Source organism: Acipenser ruthenus, chromosome 6 (genome assembly GCF_902713425.1).
Source record: "Acipenser ruthenus chromosome 6, fAciRut3.2 maternal haplotype, whole genome shotgun sequence".
Taxonomy (NCBI): domain Eukaryota; kingdom Metazoa; phylum Chordata; class Actinopteri; order Acipenseriformes; family Acipenseridae; genus Acipenser; species Acipenser ruthenus.
Genome location: NC_081194.1, coordinates 77747169 through 77764908, shown reverse-complemented (window position 1 = coordinate 77764908; position 17740 = coordinate 77747169). Strand labels below are relative to the sequence as shown.

Below are 17740 nucleotides of genomic sequence, written 5' to 3'. Positions count from 1 at the left end.
TATATATATATATATATATATATATATATATATATATATATATATATAATGTGCTGTGTATTTTGCTGCAGCTGGTACAGTATACAGCCTTTTCATCTGAAGAGGAGCAAGGCCATAAGTGGAGAATGAGATAAATCTACACCCTACTAATAGTATACAGTATGAATAATATTATACAGACCTATAAATCAATCACAAAAATATGAGAAGTGTTTTATATAAATGCATTTAAAAAATGCCTGTGGTTTTGTTACTAAACGTTGTTCTCTTTTAGGAAATGCTTTCATTTGTATCATTGTAAATGAAGATATACTTAAAAGAACACCTGGTAACAACGCAAATAAATAGTCAAAGTATTGTAATGATCCTTTTTTCTGTAAACGTCTCTGTTGAATATCTGTGTGGGTGTGCCTCGGACGTATTTAGAGTAACGTGGGTTAACTTGCAGGCTAATTAATAGAAGTACCTGACATTGTGACAAGTGATATTTATACTATAGAATGTATGGAACTAAGTTATGCATGGTCTTAAGCATTTGCTTACTTAAATAAATGTGCTCTGTGCTTGTACCAGCAGTCCATGCATGGACTCTCTGTGCTGCCTTCTGGCCTGGATTACCATCAAACCATCCTGCTCACCCATTAAATGTGCACTGCAGTGGGTAAATGATAAAACAAACACAAAATAAAAACAATCCCTCAGGTGACCGCTGCTCAGAAGAGCCAGGTTTCAAATACCTGGTACGTTACAAAATAATGATACAGGCCTGTACTTTAACTCACTTACAAACTACTTAATAATAATAATAATAATAATAATAATAATAATAATAATAATTAACACAACGCTGTTGAAAAACATGTGAAAAGGTTTATTTTAGCCACATTTGGGACCTTTTCACTGACTGATTGGGCTAACAGGTCTACAATTATTGAACCCATTTCTACACCAAGGATTCAGCCAACACACTGGCACTTATAGAATGAATGGTAAAACAAAAAAAAACTTTTCTGTCGTTGACAATGTGCTGCCCCCTCCCCCAGTGTAATCTTTTAAGGAAATGTTTAGGTTACTGGCATGAATCCAAACTTTGGTGTCTTAGTTCTTGTAGCTTTTACTGATTAGCAAAGTGTCTGTGACACTAAAACTGCTGACTTCCCAATAGGAAGAGAGTCACATGACAGGGTCAAAATACACTCAAGATAACAATGAAATGGAAATGACTTCTGTTTGGAGGCCTCCAGACAAACAGTATACACATTCCTACTTCTGTTTTTCAAGGACTTTGTTAACTCTCTGCTGCTTAACATAGTTTGTGTGAATTGCACGTACTGGTAAGCACCATTCATAAACATTGTTTTACAGTTTACAGGAAGGTATTGCTAAAACTTGGTGTAGATATAGAATTTTGCTTAAAGCATCTTGTCTAGACTGAAGTGTTACAGTATTATTTTTATTGGCTTTTAGTTTAAATATGTACGCTGCATTATTTGACAAGTGGGGATTGAATATTATTAATGGCATTCAGTGGAAATTACGGAGTGACCAACTCTGTCCAACACTATGACTCTGGTTACCAGCTTGTTTATGGAAATAAATGTTCTTCCACTAAAATCAGAAAACCTATTATGTTAAAGTTAATGTTGATAATGTGGTTAACTAGGAATTCTAAAAATGAAACAAAATGATGTTCTATCTGCAGTCTTCGGGCTAGTTAACAGTAACAGCTTAAACCATAATGAAATAACATCGTTATCAGCTTTTAAAAGTGAGGTTTGGGGATTTTCGACAATGACTAGCAAATGCTGAAAATGATCAGCTTTGACCGCTAGTGTTGGAGATTATCAACAATAACTGGCTATTTTATCAGCTACATATTTTCACTACTGTGCTTATGAAGAGACTGAACTCAATTCATTACTTAATGAGGATTTAGCTGTGAGAGTTAATTAATTAAAACACAGAATCGACCCTCCTTAAATCAACAATGAATTGTGCTTATATTGTAGTCTAAAAATTGTAGTATTGCCAAAAACTGAATCAATTTTTGTTTTTGGAAACAGAAACACATATTCAGCTAAAATCCACAATACATATTTCTAGTTAAGCATGGCAAAACATACAGTATGATACACTTAATTGTGCTTGACTCACCTGTCTTTGGTGTGGTATATCTCATATTGTATTGCCATCTTCTTGTTTCATACAGTAATAAAAATAGAAAGAAAGAAAATGAGCCTGGATGTGTTTAGCCTCACGCTCGCAATTGAAAACCAGCCTGCTGGAAATGAAAAGGATGAATTACATTTTTGCTGCTTGGAATCCTGTGGGAAAAACCTGTATGTTGGAACAAAAGATTGTTTTGTGCACCATTTTGTTTTGCCTGACTTGAGCCAACCGGGGAACGAGAAAACATGTCCACAACAAAAGGAGGTTAAGAAGAGACACCTTGGAATGAAGAGGCCTATCACGCAGCTGAAGGCCTCACCAATACTGACCCATCTGCTGGTGCTCTCTGACAGTTCCGTCACTGTACTGAACATGTTTAGTCTAGAACCCATCCAAACCATGCAGAAAATCCGCAATGTTGCACTGTTTGAAGTGAATGAGATAGCTGCGTTTACAGACCCAGTGTTCGTTGAGCTGTTTGTTGTGGCCTCGAAGAAGAAAGCCATTTCCATCTATGCTGTTTCAATTGACAAATGGGAGCGTGTGAAGGAAGTGCCATTTCCAGAGGAGCCCCTGGCACTGGCTGTGGATAGAAGCTGTCTCTGTGTGGCAATGTCAGATCGGTACATCCTTCATAAGCACACGAGTGGAACTACCAAAGAGCTTTTTCCGTATGATAAAGTGAAACAAAACCCCATAGTTAAAGTGGTTGGGAGAGGAGAATTTCTTTTGAATGGACCAGGATCCTTGGGTAAGTAAAGGTTCAACAGACCAGCGGTATCACTGTTTTTTTTATTTTATTTCATTTTTTTATGATTGCCAATTAGATGTTGTGGGGTTCACAGTCTTGTTGTGGGGTCTTTGAACCCTGGAACATCACAGTTAAACTCTCCCTTCACTGGTACCATGCTTTATCACAGCTTAACAGGTGATGTTTTCGCTTTTGTCGAAACCACATTGAACCTAATTACTGTGTGGTTAAACATTTTCTATTTTTTTTTTTTTCATTCTAACTCAAAAGCCCATTCTTACAAAATCCTTACATAGAGTAACACTTGAAAAGTAAATTGCTGTAAACTACATGTTCAGTTTATTTTGTATAGGACAGTAAAAAGATCTCTTGATTACCAACAGAAGACACAATGTTATATATGTCTATGGCTGGTGATTAGAACTCAAGAACAGCTTTTTAACTCAGGTCAAAGTACCTTAAAAACAGACTTAACTGTGACATCAGCCCCCCATACCATTCATAACATCTCTTTTCTTCTACTTGTGTAGGAATGTTTGTTACAAACTGTGGCATTTCTCAGCGTCCACCTCTACAATGGCCAGAGCAGGTACACATGGCTGCTGTATATTTCCCATATGTTGTAACACTGGACAGTGAAGCTTTAAGAGTTTACAGTATTCTGGACCAGCAACAAAAACAGCTCATCCCTTTTCAGAAAGGATGTATTCTGGTGTCATCACAAGGTAAATATGAACCCCAAATTGTCAGTTTGAACCATTACACACGAGTTGTATTTTGTTACCAGCAACAACGTCTTACTTGATGAAGACACCCTTGCAAAGCTCATTTGTTACATTGGTAAGACCAAATTCTGAGACTGTTAAATGAATGCTAACCATAGTTCAAAATACAATGTCTTACCTCCAATTAACAATGTCACTGGTCCCTCCTTTCTAGTTTTCTTTTGAAGATATTTGGGTTCTTTGATTGTATTATATTTCAAGTTATAAATTGGCTTGGAAATTCCCTGGCTGCTGACATTCCAAAGCCATGTGGTTCAGATCTAATTTCATTCCAATAAAATCACTGTTCCAAAATAATAATAATAATATGCCATTTTGTAAGTTTAATAACACACTTGAAGGCTTGTGTTGGACAGCCCACTTCTCTGGGCACCTTAGCTTCAGTCATAATACACCCGATCCAACCCATTCCTTCTTGTGTGTATAATATGCAAATATTTAATATGCAACACTATATAGATGACACATTTAAAAAAAACGTTACGTTATTTTCATAGAATGAGAAAAAACAGTTTCAAAACTGAAACAGTCTTCTAATATCACATCACCTATAGAAAAATCACCAAACAGTGGCATGCAAGAAACATTATCTTTTCATTTCTTTTTTTTCCAATAGAAAGAGTTTTTGTATTGACCAGCAACGAAATCTACAGCCTGATACCAGTTCAAATAGAAGAGCAAATCGAAACCTTAATGAGCAGGGAGCGGGCTTCTGAAGCTCTGGATCTTGTCAAAGGAGCACGTGCTGTCATTCCAAAAGATAAATACAAGGTACTGTCCAGGAGGATGGCTGTCACATCACATGTGGGACAGCAGCAGAGAGGAACAGGTTACCTAGAGCTGCCACATGATGTTTAAATGGGGGTCGCTGTTTGGGCATGTTCAGTACTGTTTAGCGGGAGCTGAATGCTCAGTTTACACCTTTTGCTATAACAGCTTGTGCTTCATGGAAAGCTTGAGTGCTCACATGGGTTATCCCTGATGTACCAGTATTCATTTGATGATTTCTATAGCATATCCATAACGTTTGTCAAAACATAACATACATATACTTTATATATTCATTTTGCAGGCAGTGTATCAGTATGTTCTTCAGCAAGCCGGATTTATAAAGTTCTTCCAGGAATGCTTTTCTGAAGCCAAGGAACTTTTCATGTAAGAATGATTTGAAAATTATTTAAAAAAAAAAGCTTTTTACTGTTTAATGGGTCAAATGGGTCAGCCTTCCCTTTGGAAGCGATGAAGGACTTAAAAATAGCATCGATACCTTTGTATTGAGCTGTGGTGGGGTAATTGTGTACAAAGCATCTTCCTGTAATAGTTATTACAATACACACGCTATTGTATACATTCAATTATTACAGAAAAGCACACATCAAAGTGTATACAAAATGAATAATATGTAACAGCAAATTCACTATGTGTCTATATTACATTGCCATTCTTCCGTTTAACTATTGGTTATTAAGTTATTGAGTTTTCTAATCTAAATAGGACTGTACGTTTACAAAGCTGTCTCATATACAATACATGCAGTACAATCATTCCATCATCATAGAACTTGTGTTGGCTGCACAGTGCAAGGATGCTGTAGGAGAGGTTTTCATATCATTTAACGGCTCTTTGCATCTCCATCACCAGGTAAGCTTCTATTTTTTACAAAGCTGTAAGTCAGACCTCTAGGACACTATTCCTCCTGAGGCTATAAAAAAACACTTTAGACAAGCTTTACAAAGCTTGAGCTTGTGTATTGTATCAGCATCCTAGAGGAATACGGACTCAATGGAAATTGCACTGTAATCCTCTGTCAGCCCTTTTTAGATTTCCGCTACCTGGATAGATTACATCTGACCAATGCTGGAGCTTGCACAGTGCTGTTCTTGTTGGTATGCTGCCTGTTCTGTGGAGAAACAAACACTTCAGTATCTGTGTCTCTATTGTTTTCTGAAGCACTTTACAGTAATATTAAAATAGCATTACATGTTTGTGGTTGTATTTTACAGCAAAGGCCATCTTGACCTTAGAGAAGTCATTGCCTTGTATCCCGATTCCCCGCCTCTCAGTACAACCTTTAAACAGCCTCATCCCTCAGTGTGCAACATTAAGGATCTCAATCAGATGAAAAAGGAAGATCCTGAAAGGCTTCAGCGATACAAACAATTTCTTGTGGATTTCTTGAGTGCAATCCGTCTGACAGAGCAGGCTCAGCGCTGCAAGGAACAGGTTGACAATACTCTGCTGAAACTGTACGCAGAGAGTGGGAGTGAAGAATTAATCCACTTGCTGTCCTCTGACAATGCATGCCAGCTGAATGAGTGTGTTCACTGCCTAGAGAAACACCAGAGGTAACAATACGTTATGTATTAAACAAGCTGTAAGCCTTCAAATAACTGACTAGCAATGCTCCACTTAAAAAAATAAATAAATAAATTAAACAGCAGGAGCAAACAAAAGAATGTACAAACTGGAAGCAGCCATTATTATATATTTCTTAGCAGACACCCTTATCCTTGGAGACTTACAATTGTTACAAGATATCACATTATACAGATAACACATTATTTTTTTACATACAATTACCCATTTATACAGTTGGGTTTTTACTGAAGCAATCTAGGTAAAGTACCTTGCTCAAGGGCACAGCAGCAGTGTCCCCCACCTGGGATTGAACCCACGACTCTCTGGTCAAGAGGCCAGAGCCCTAACCACTACTCCACACTGCTGGTAATCTGTGTCCAATTTGGGTTTGGGGCCAATCTAAATTGCTCCAAAATTAGTTAGGAAATGGCATTTGGGTGTCAATAATGCATACATGTATTTAAAGTAGGATTTCTTTACTGTAGTTTAGATGATACCATAGGTGTGTAAATAGAGGTTTGTGGAGTATTGTGTTTATTGGCTGAAAGGGGGTGTCTGAATAGTGTTGTGCACAGACAACTTTATAAAGGGGAATGAAAATGTTCCTTTATGAACTGTCATCGGGTATTCTTAATGGTGAGCAAATCTAGTCGTGGTAAATAAAAAAAAAAAAAAAATTACTCAGCAAGATACAGCATCTTTAAACACTTAAAACACTCAATCAAAACACCCAAATGGAAAAAGGTGTAAGAAAAAGTGAACAGCCTTCCTCACTCTGTTCAAATCGTGGGACAATGTAACATTTCAGCTTTGGCAGCCCCCCAACTCTGCCTTTCTATAGGAAGAGATTAGGCTGGGCTGGCAGATAGGAAAGGCTACACTGTCACATTATTGGAATGGGATGGAATGAAGAAGGCTGTTCAGTTCTGTCAAGCTCAAAGCAAGATTAAACAAAGTGGGAACCCACACCCACTCACAATGATTGCAGACACCATAGACAACTATAAAAAAAGATTGAAATGACCATGTTATCTCTTACTGTGATTAAGGGATACTTATATAAACCGTGTCTTATTTTCCAGATACTTTGCTTTGGGCTTCCTTTATCACAGCCGAGACCAGGATTACAATGCTATTCAGGTAATGAACAGTGCCTGAAAATCTGCTGCTTTCTTTGTATGTAGGTAGCACCTGTGAAAAAAGTATTATTTTGCAACATTAAATAATGAGATGTTGGTAGAACAGCTGACAATGAATTCCTGCAGCTGAGACACAGTTTGCCAACTGGACAGCAAATACAAATGCAACCTAACCAGACTTTTCATTGTACAGTTTGGTGTTTCCATTTTGACTTTTGCATGTTGTGCACTGGCTATAACGTGTATTTAAAGTGAGGTCTTAACTGCAGTCTATGTCTGCATTGAACACCTGCAACTGTATCTGTCTGATTCCCTTGAAAAAAAAAAAAACAAAAAAACAATATGAATATGACAAGTAATTCCTGTACGGCTATACAATCAAACTGTATAATGGCCTTGGTTTTGATGTTATTGCAGACATGGATTCAAATTGCTGATGGTTACCTTCAAGAATCTACACAGAAAGATATCCACAGACATATAGTGAAGTTCCTTAGCTTTCAACAGAAAAGAGAGCTTGTCTGGAAATATGCTGATTGGGCGGTACAGAAGAACCAGGAGGTAAGTTCTTTAGAAATATGCATGATACAAAATGAAATCTAAATTAGACAGGGCGTTATTTGTCAAATTTCCTCACCTCCATCTACTGTAATCGAATACTTGAAAATGAGATGCATATCTGTGAATCCTGTACTGAATTGTCAAATGAAATGAAAAATGCAGCTTTTCAAATGCCAGCTTGCTCTACTACCTATTCAATAATCAAATCCGCTCCTCTTCAGCATGTAACTGGTGCGCCCTAGTGGACACGTTTAGAACAACATTGGTAAAAACTGATCACAACACAGTATTCTCTGAACACATTCCTTTGGTTCAGTAGAGATAAACCTCATCCGAGCTTTCGATAAACCTCTTACTGAAAATGAAGTGATCATTTTTTAAACAGGGCTATTTGAATTGTAGATTACTGCTTTGTATATGTGTAATCTCATAGTCACTTGGAAGCTGTTCACTTTTATTGTTTTTTATTCTGGATTTCATTTGTCTTTCTATTCAAAAACAACATTGTATTATATGTAATTAATTTATGGAGTATTTATTGATTTAAAGTACATTTAAATAATATTATATATGTATTCTCAAGTTCTGTTTTTCCAGCACCAAATATATATATCCATTAGCTTTTGACTAGTTTTGGGACAGTATTTTTCAAAAATAATGTTTACACAATATTGTAGACCGAACCTTATCACTATGATATGTTTTTGTTGAAGATGTTTTGAATACATTTAAATGATTATAAGGTATGGCTCATGATGCCTGAAAAGATAAATACATTTATAAAAATAGATTTGCACTACGGTGGTTGGCAACGGTTTTTGTCATTATATCATATTGGATTATTTTATTTTAGTTTGCTAACATCACTAAAAGAGTAAACAAAGTTGTAATTAACAAGGATGCTGTGTATAACTAAACAAGCCTTAGTGTGTGATTACTGTCTTATTACAGTCTACAGGTACTTCAGCTGGTTTCACAGACCCTGATTAGAGCTCTTGGACTACATAATGTTACTTAAGAGAGTTCAAGATGTCCTAATCTGGGCCTGTGAAAGCAGCAGTTAGTGTAATGTAAATAAAGTGATTCTGGGAATGGATTTAATCCACCATCATAACGTACAAGCAATAGGGGCTTCTGAAACTCCAGATGTTTGCCATAGTGTGGTCAATCATTTCCCTGGTGTCCAATTAAACCAGCAAAACTGTATCAAACACAGGAATTTGTAACCAAGGTGAGGTTTACTGATTGTGAGTGGATAGTATATCATCTATGAGATTGTCTCTTTTAAAAGACCAAAACATTTCGTTTGTGTTACTTTTAGTTACAGAACTGTAAGGGGTCGTTGTTGTGGGAACAAAATGAAACAACTATTTCCAAAGTTATTTTCCATTCTCTTTAAAGGTTGGAGTACAAATCTTCACAAAGCGTCCTCAGAGAGAACAGGAGTCTTTCAGTTATGAAGAAGTCATTGGTTTTTTAAAGCAATACCAGCTGGCTTTAATGCTATATCTTGAGTATTTGGTTACTGCCCGTAATTCAAAGGTAAGAATCTTTCCTGTGTGGAGTAGCAGTATTCTTAGAGCCTAGTTCACAAAATAATGTCGCTATTCTGTTGGTTTTTTTACTGATAACTGAACCCATGGATTTTGAAACTGACTCATGAAAAGAGCTTTACGATTCATCCAATGTTTCTCCTGTACATTGGCTCATTGAGGACATTGGAGAAAAAATTATGAAAATGTGTTATGTCAAGATCACAAGATAATATATCTTGTGATCTCAACATAATGGTTTGAAATGTCGAGATCCTGAGATCATTTCTATTACATTCTTTTTCCACAGTCCTTAACGTGAGGTGAACCCTAAATGTTTTTAATTGCATATCAATATGTGCCTAAGGGTAGCTGCTGTGTTTACATATCATCAAATCAATAGCAGCAACACAGGGATGCCAAGTCTCTGTTGCAACTATCCCAACACAGTCATACCGTATCTGCTCCACTTTTAGGTTTTTTTTTCCATTTCATAAAAGCTCTTTGATTGTAGTATCTTTATTAAGTACGTAAGAAGTACATAATGCATTTATAAAAAGTATAAAATTATATTGACGGTTAGAAGAGCTTTGAACAAGATCCAGTACAAAATATCCTGTCACTTTTTCACATAATATCCACTGATGACACAGTATGGGAACACCCCTGTCAGCATCACCTACACCAAACATACAACTTGATTACCCTCATCATTATCATCTTTTTGTTATTTAGGAGGAGAGACACCATACCCTCTTAGCAATGTCATACCTTGAGCAGTTACTGGAAAAGAAAGACAGGGACAAAATAACTTTGTTTGGAACCAGGACTAAATTGCAGGTCCTGCTCCATGAGTCTTCCTTTTACAATGTTGCCGTTATACAAGGTTGGTGCAATGAGTTCACGATGGCTGCTAGGCAATTGCATTTTGATTATCATTTATCCTTCTATATGTATTTGCTCCCAGCCAGCCTAATTTAATTAAAGCATTATCAAATGGGGGAAAAAAAAACATTTTGGAAATGTAAATTCATATATAAAGCAAGAAAATGTGGATTAATATTAATTTAATTTATTTAATACATTATTGATGGTTGGAATGAAGCCCTTTCTGTTTTTCACTTTTAGACAGAGTACTGGATACAGAATTGCACACAGAAATAGCAATTCTGTACAGCAAACAAGGAGAGCATGACAAAGCTCTGTGGACCTTGGTTCACAAAGAGCAGGATTTTCAAGCAGCAGAGAGGTACTGTCAGAGAAACTCGGAAGGCAAGGACAAGGCCTTTAGAAGCATGCTGTTCAGTACTCTGCTTAAGATCTATCTGGATTCAACCACCTGCAACAAAAATGAACAAGTGACTGCAGCAGTGGACCTGCTGAACAATAACGTGGCTGTCTTTGACCTCATCAGTGTCCTACAGATACTTCCTGATTCCTGGTCACTGCAACTGGTATCCAGGTTTTTGGTTGAGTCTGTGAGAATCAGTATACACTACCGGAGAATGGAGAGCGTGGAGAAGAGTTTAGCTCAAGCCGAACACCTTAGGTACAGGTATTCAAGGGTGAGTTTAAACGGTGTAACCATAGCTAATGACTGATTGTTTGTAAACTGCAATCACTGTGGCTGGATAACTGTTCTCTTCAGGGGTTATGTAGCCGAGACCACATAGTGTGAATATGAGTCTACCACAATACTTATAGGATGAGCATGGGATGGCTCCATATAAGGGCTGGCATGGCTGGCCCACACTGTTGTGAAGCCTTAACTTCACATGCCTGTGCACATTACAGTCAGCACTCACATATCCATATATGGTTTTGTTGGTACAGTACTATATTTTCAACAGAAGTAGTATTTTAATTCAGAATGATATGACTCTGAAAATATCACTTGCCAAAACTAGAGAGACGACACGTGGACTATAATACAGTACAAATTTTTAAATCCATACGTATTGTAGAGGTATGTAAAATTTTCCATTAACGACCCAACAGCAAAATAAAATCTAAATGTTATCCATGCACAGAACTGTGTAAAACGTGAAAGGCAATGCAATTTAGCAAAAACAAAAGATTTAAAAAAAAAAAAAAAAAAAAAAAAGTTCCAGAATTGTCAGTATTTAAAATTGCAGAATATAGTGCTTGATAAGCCCTAATGTCGCAGTTCACTTGCAAATGAAAATGCACAAAAGCAACAAAATATCACAGATAAAAAATAAAATACATCACAGTATCTAAAACTGTTTAATGATTAACTGCTACATTACCATAGTTTGTCTCGTTTGCTTTGTTTTGGCTGCATTTTCGTCATGTGAAACTGGAGGACGAGCTGTGTAGCTGCACAATATAAGACAGACTGATTTGGCATTAGAGAGACTAAAAATAAAAAAAATGAAGGCTGTGACAGATATTCAGATAAATTGTAACATTGAAGAGATGGGCTTTGTATCAGAAAACTGGTGACAGAGTCGGAAATCGTGTGTGACGGGTAAGTGCATTCATTTGTTACATATATATAATGGGGATTGATTTTATTCTTAATACAAGGGCAGTAAAACGCTACTGACGTGTATCTGGGTAACGGATATCTGAGTGCTGACTGTATTCCAGAAGAGGTCAACAAAAGACAAATCTGCTTCTGTGGAAGCCCCATCACTCCTACCCTTCATTCTAACTAAACACTGCAGTAGTCGCAGTATTTTAATTAAGTATTATCATTGCTGCAGACTGAATACCTGACTAATCCCCTGCAGTGTAGGATGTGAAGCAGGTCTCCAGATGTTCCACTGAATGCTATGGTAATTCTCCCAGTGGACAGTACCCTGGTATTGAACAGTCAAGTCCAGAGGAGTTATTGGTGTGGTGTGGGGACAGAATCGGTGCTACTGTATTAGAGATCTCTACTAGATTGAGGGTACCAGGTGCCAAGAGAATCAGAGTGACCAGTGGGAGCTATTTGAAAGTGAGGTTTGGCACGAGCATGGTATTGCATCATGATTATTTTGAGTGCAACTGTTTTCAAGCAGTTATGCTCAGGATGTTCCTGGTAAGTTTGGGGCAGTTTAGTGTAATTAATTGCGCTGCGATTACATGAGTAGTTACATTGGGTGCTTCCCGAGCTGACTCTACTCACTGCCTGATTACACTGAGGCAGTTAATGGTTTTGAGTAAATGGTTTTCCAAGCTTGTCTAGGGAAATCTTTGGTCAATACTTGAGTATGTATAACATCTGATTTGATGGTGTAAAGTTAAGTTCCGTGTGCAAATAGTTCAGCTAATTTTAACTTTTTTTTCTTTTGTAATTTTCCCAAGTTGTAGGTGGTAATTAAAAATGGATTTGCAACTTTCAAAAACATTTGATTTATAACATTTTTGTCATGAATCATTCCTTTCACATTGCCTTTGTTGTAAATGAAAAAGGCATAATGGGACTTTGTGAGCTTTTGAGATTGCATTGTGAGCTTCTGAGATGTGCTAACTATTGGTCTGCAATCCAGGAATTAAGCTCACAAGACAATGATTCCTGTAAAATCTGTTTAAACTGAACAAAAAGTAAACATTAAATAAAGATTATAAATTGCTTTCACTTACAAGTTTGCTGACATTTACCTTCTACTGTCTTTTCAGGCTAAAGCTACAGAAGGAATCGTCAAAGTAGCAAAAGAAAGGACATGTCAAGTGTGTCACAAATCTTTCACAGAACCTACATTTCTTTGGAGCCTGAGTGGAATATTAACGCACACACACTGTGCACGCAGATAAAACCACAGCGGTCCAAAGTAAGTGTTCTAAATGAAGTGGCATCTTCAACAGACTTCTGTACTGTGGCATATTTCAAGGTCTTTTCTAAACAGAATTTAATGACACGTTATAATGTCAACTTATGTAAAATAAATAAATACATAAGAAAGAAATATAGTTTGGTTATTGATACTTTTTTTAAATTAAATTATTTACAGTATGTGTAGTGAATTGTGTAATTTCTTCCACTAGGAATTACATTTTCTAAAAAGGGGATATAGTGAAGGTACATAGGTACAGGGTAGGTCTGCAATACATGTACAAATGTGCAATTTGTAGTAATTGGAAGATTACTATCTACTGTCTGTGCCAGACCTGCCTGGGGAATATAAGGGAGTGGACCCATGGTTTAGGGCGAGTGACTGTCAGAACAGTTTGGGTAGAACAGAAATTCCCAAATTAATAATTCAAGTGCTACCAAAATTTCAAGTGATGAAAGTAGGCCTTGCTTACATGTAGTCTTGCTTTTCATTTCACCTGGAGAGTGGAATCAAAACCTTATTTCCTGTCATTAATCCACCATCTCCTCTATTAACTGATGTGCTTTCCAGCCATTTGCATGCTTTGACCCCGAAGACTGGGTGAAATGGCCTAGGAAATGAAACCATAACAAAGTCCTCAAAGACAAGCTAACTGAGAGCTTTCATTAACCTGGTGTTCCTGACATGAACGTACTGCAGACATGTTTGTTATAACATGTGCTTCCTTTTCAGAATTGCACATCAGAGACCTATATGTATTGTACAGTGCAAATCACTTAAAATAACAGGCTGCAGATATAAAGGGGTTAAACATAGACTAACCAAGAGGCTGCAGCTTCAAAGGGGGCTCTTTCGCTAAACTCGCTAACAGTAAACCCTATGGAAAATATTGCTGTCTGCGTGTTCCAGTAAACTTAATGATACACGGAATGACTTACTGTAAGACAGCAATCAAAATACACTCCAGGCTGCCCAAGTTAATTGCTCTACCATACTCTAATTGCATCTGGGAATTGTATTATTTCAGTTAACAACAGGAGTTGAACATACTAAACAAATACAATGTTTCTCTTGAATATATTAAACAAAATGCAATGTTTCTCTTGAGATTTTACTTCAGGGAGATGAGAAAAAAAGAAAACTAAAAAAGACAAAGACCCTGAAAAATGCCATTGGGATAACCTGAAGAAATCTTAACAGAACCATTAGCAGGCCACATCAGCAATGGCAACACAACGGATCTGGAACAAACAATGCACAGTGAAATCAACGTGATAGCACACTGGTACCGATGAAGTACTGAAGCTGCGGTGGTCTACAGGAATAAAGGTTTTAACAACAATGACTTTTTATGTATTACTCCCTATAATACTCATTGTGTCGCCATGGCACTGTCATACACTACTCCTGGCCTACTCCATCACTCTGAACTAAAAGGTGATGTAATACAGTTCTGTAAAAGAGATTATCCTGAAAGAATCATAATAACCACTTGTTTAATTATAATATTTAACATAGCGTGTAAAAAGTAATTCTTGTTGTGTGCATTCAACTATACCAATAAATGCCATAGCGAAGGATGACTGGTTTAAAAAATAAAACAAATAATGAAGTGATTGATCGTCCTGTGTTAACTCTGTAAACTTATAATGTGAATATAAATAATGTGGCTCAAACTATAAATATAAATAATGTGGCTCAAACTAAATCTGAGGAGTGTTTAGACTTTTCAGTGTTGCGTGCTGATAATAAATTGAATCCTCGACGGTAAGAATTGAAGAATAAAGGTAGTTTTAATGATGATTATACTGTTGTACTATACATGGGGCATATGTTACTTGTGTTTATGTATTCCCTTTTCTGCATTTATTTTTTCAGATATTTTAGGCTTTTTGTAGACAGCCAAAAATCTTTTTCAATTCAATTTTAATAAATAAATCTGGACTTTAACTTTGGAACTGCAATATGACTGTGTTTTTTCTAATTTGGCCCAAAATAATTCTTCTTTTCATTTTTCAAGGTATCAAGGACGTTTTTTGTTACGGTTCCCGTTCTTTAAACTCCCTGGTTATGATCATTGAGTGTGAATACGCTCCAGTGCCATCACTGCTGTCCTGATGGATAAGCACTAAGTAAACGGGACACTTTGCTGTTCTTTAAACTCCCTGGTTATGATCATTGAGTGTGAATACGCTCCAGTGTCATCACTGCTGTCCTGATGGATAAGCACTAAGTAAACGGGACACTTTGCTGTTCTTTAAACTCCCTGGTTATGATCATTGAGTGTGAATACGCTCCAGTGCCATCACTGCTGTCCTGATGGATAAGCACTAAGTAAACGGGACACTTTGCTGTTCTTTAAACTCCCTGGTTATGATCATTGAGTGTGAATACGCTCCAGTGCCATCACTGCTGTCCTGATGGATAAGCACTAAGTAAACGGGACACTTTGCTGTTCTTTAAACTCCCTGGTTATGATCATTGAGTGTGAATACGCTCCAGTGCCATCACTGCTGTCCTGATGGATAAGCACTAAGTAAACGGGACACTTTGCTGTTCTTTAAACTCCCTGGTTATGATCATTGAGTGTGAATACGCTCCAGTGTCATCACTGCTGTCCTGATGGATAAGCACTAAGTAAACGGGACACTTTGCTGTTCTTTGAACTCCCTGGTTATGATCATTGAGTGTGAATACGCTCCAGTGCCATCACTGCTGTCCTGATGGATAAGCACTAAGTAAACGGGACACTTTGCTGTTCTTTAAACTCCCTGGTTATGATCATTGAGTGTGAATACGCTCCAGTGCCATCACTGCTGTCCTGATGGATAAGCACTAAGTAAACGGGACACTTTGCTGTTCTTTAAACTCCCTGGTTATGATCATTGAGTGTGAATACGCTCCAGTGCCATCACTGCTGTCCTGATGGATAAGCACTAAGTAAACGGGACACTTTGCTGTTCTTTAAACTCCCTGGTTATGATCATTGAGTGTGAATACGCTCCAGTGCCATCACTGCTGTCCTGATGGATAAGCACTAAGTAAACGGGACACTTTGCTGTTCTTTAAACTCCCTCATAAAGATGGACTCTTGAAAAGACCTTTGCATGAAGAATGCAATAACATCATAAAAGTTAACAGGAGGCTCATTATGAAGGTGAGGCTGGATTGTACTTTCCGTAGTGATTCAATGCATTTTCAGTGTTTTATTGTGCATCACCATGGAAACTGTGCAAGTCGTGTACTGTGTCTACATTTCACGCCTGTCACTTCTTGCTTCTTCTATATCTCTAGTGGTTCAAGGTTTTTAAAGAGTGTACCCTGTGTATAAGGCTAAAGGATTTTGAATAAATACAGTTTTCTATTGACTTTAAAAGAATGCCAGCTTATGAAATGATATGAACCGTGACACAGCATCCGGCTGGCTTTAGGTATCCTCTTGTACTTCAGTAATCTGTGCATTTGTTTTCTGTCGTATATGTTGCTGCAAGAATATAATCACTTGTTAGGAAAGACAGAACTTCACTACAACTGATTCACAGCTTCTCCCACAGAAACAACAGGTCAGTCTCACCAAAAATACATTTACTCAAACTGTGCAATTCACACTCTGAATCACGCCATATTTAAATCCCCTGTCAGATTTTTTCTTGCATTAGCAAGTAGAATCACAACCAATATCTAGTAAGAATAAATTAACTAAAAAAAACTAAAAAAAAACTGAAACACTAGAAAATCAACGAAACAATCAATATCATCAAACACTGTAGAGAGGTTTGGGCAAGATAAATGCTGTACAGGATATATTCTTGGTAAAAGTATGACTATGAGGTAAAAGTATGAGGCCCATACTGCATCGTTGCAAATGTCTGCGATAGATGCGACCTGGAATAATGCCCAGGAGGTTGCAAGGCCTCTTGTGGAGCGACCAGTGACCTTTTCTGGTGGGAGCAGGTTGGATAGATCGTATGCAATCCTGACCGTGTCTGGAATCCACCTCGACAGCCGCTGTTTAGAGAGGGCTTGTTCGGGGAACTTACACCCAAAGCAAATAAGCAATTGTTTGGATTGCTGCCAATTGCCCTAACTAGACAGAGCGTATGGAACTCTCCCTGTCAGACTGCAAAGGAGGTGGATGGAAGGCCTCCAATGCCACTGACTCGTTGATAAATGAAAGCAGAAATGCTTTTAGGGAGAAAAGCAGGATTAGCGTGGTGAGTAACCTAAGTTCTGTCCGCCGCAAAAAAACAAACAGGCTTTTTCCATTGAGAATGCTTGCATTTCACCTACCCACTTAGCAGAGGTAATAGCAAGCATGAAAGCTTTGGGCATGGAGGTAGATTCCCTTTCATCAAAAAGGTCCTGCAAAAATTGCAGTATATCTACCATGGGGCAAGTCGTGAGGTCCAATCCACATGACTGACACCACATCAGGAATACACCCCATTTGTAACCATACTGGAAGTGTGTAGACATTGCTCTGGCATTCTGAAGAGACTGTCTGACACACACTGTCTTAACAGGATTGCTATATGTATCCCCTCATAAAAAGGCTAGTTTGCTTTAAAGCAACAAAAAAAAACCAAAAGCCTGCTATTAGTCAGTAAAAATCCAGGTCAACAGCAAGGAAGGGAAGCATTTATGCACACTCCTCCTCATT

The 17740-nt window shown here is 37.5% G+C and overlaps 1 protein-coding gene across 2 annotated transcripts; it reads left to right on the top strand.

Moving 5' to 3' along the window:
• The first annotated feature begins 1055 nt into the window (after nucleotides 1–1055).
• On the top strand, nucleotides 1056–17173 carry si:ch211-266g18.9 (transforming growth factor-beta receptor-associated protein 1). 2 transcript variants are annotated; one of them, XM_034018173.2, is made up of 14 exons: nucleotides 1056–1334; nucleotides 2210–2920; nucleotides 3451–3645; nucleotides 4322–4476; nucleotides 4778–4860; nucleotides 5709–6050; nucleotides 7146–7203; nucleotides 7620–7763; nucleotides 9165–9305; nucleotides 10031–10181; nucleotides 10424–10544; nucleotides 10710–10860; nucleotides 12926–13077; nucleotides 14189–17173. In XM_034018173.2, the coding sequence occupies exons 2-13, from the start codon at nucleotides 2233–2235 to the stop codon at nucleotides 13058–13060; spliced, it is 2364 nt and encodes a 787-aa protein (XP_033874064.1). In that variant the 5' UTR covers nucleotides 1056–1334; nucleotides 2210–2232; the 3' UTR covers nucleotides 13061–13077; nucleotides 14189–17173. The 2 variants fall into 2 exon arrangements, with proteins under 2 accessions (XP_033874064.1, XP_033874063.1); XM_034018172.2 differs by having other exon boundaries at nucleotides 10424–10860.
• Nucleotides 17174–17740: the final 567 nt, after the last annotated feature.

Excerpts from the sequence above, each read along its gene's own strand:
- si:ch211-266g18.9 (XM_034018172.2), top strand. The coding sequence starts at position 2,233 with ATGAGCCTGGATGTGTTTAGCCTCACGCTCGCAATTGAAAACCAGCCT. Across the intron at positions 3,646-4,321 it reads TATTCTGGTGTCATCACAAG|AAAGAGTTTTTGTATTGACC; the intron begins GTAAATATGAAC and ends TTTTTCCAATAG. Across the intron at positions 9,306-10,030 it reads TTACTGCCCGTAATTCAAAG|GAGGAGAGACACCATACCCT; the intron begins GTAAGAATCTTT and ends TTTGTTATTTAG.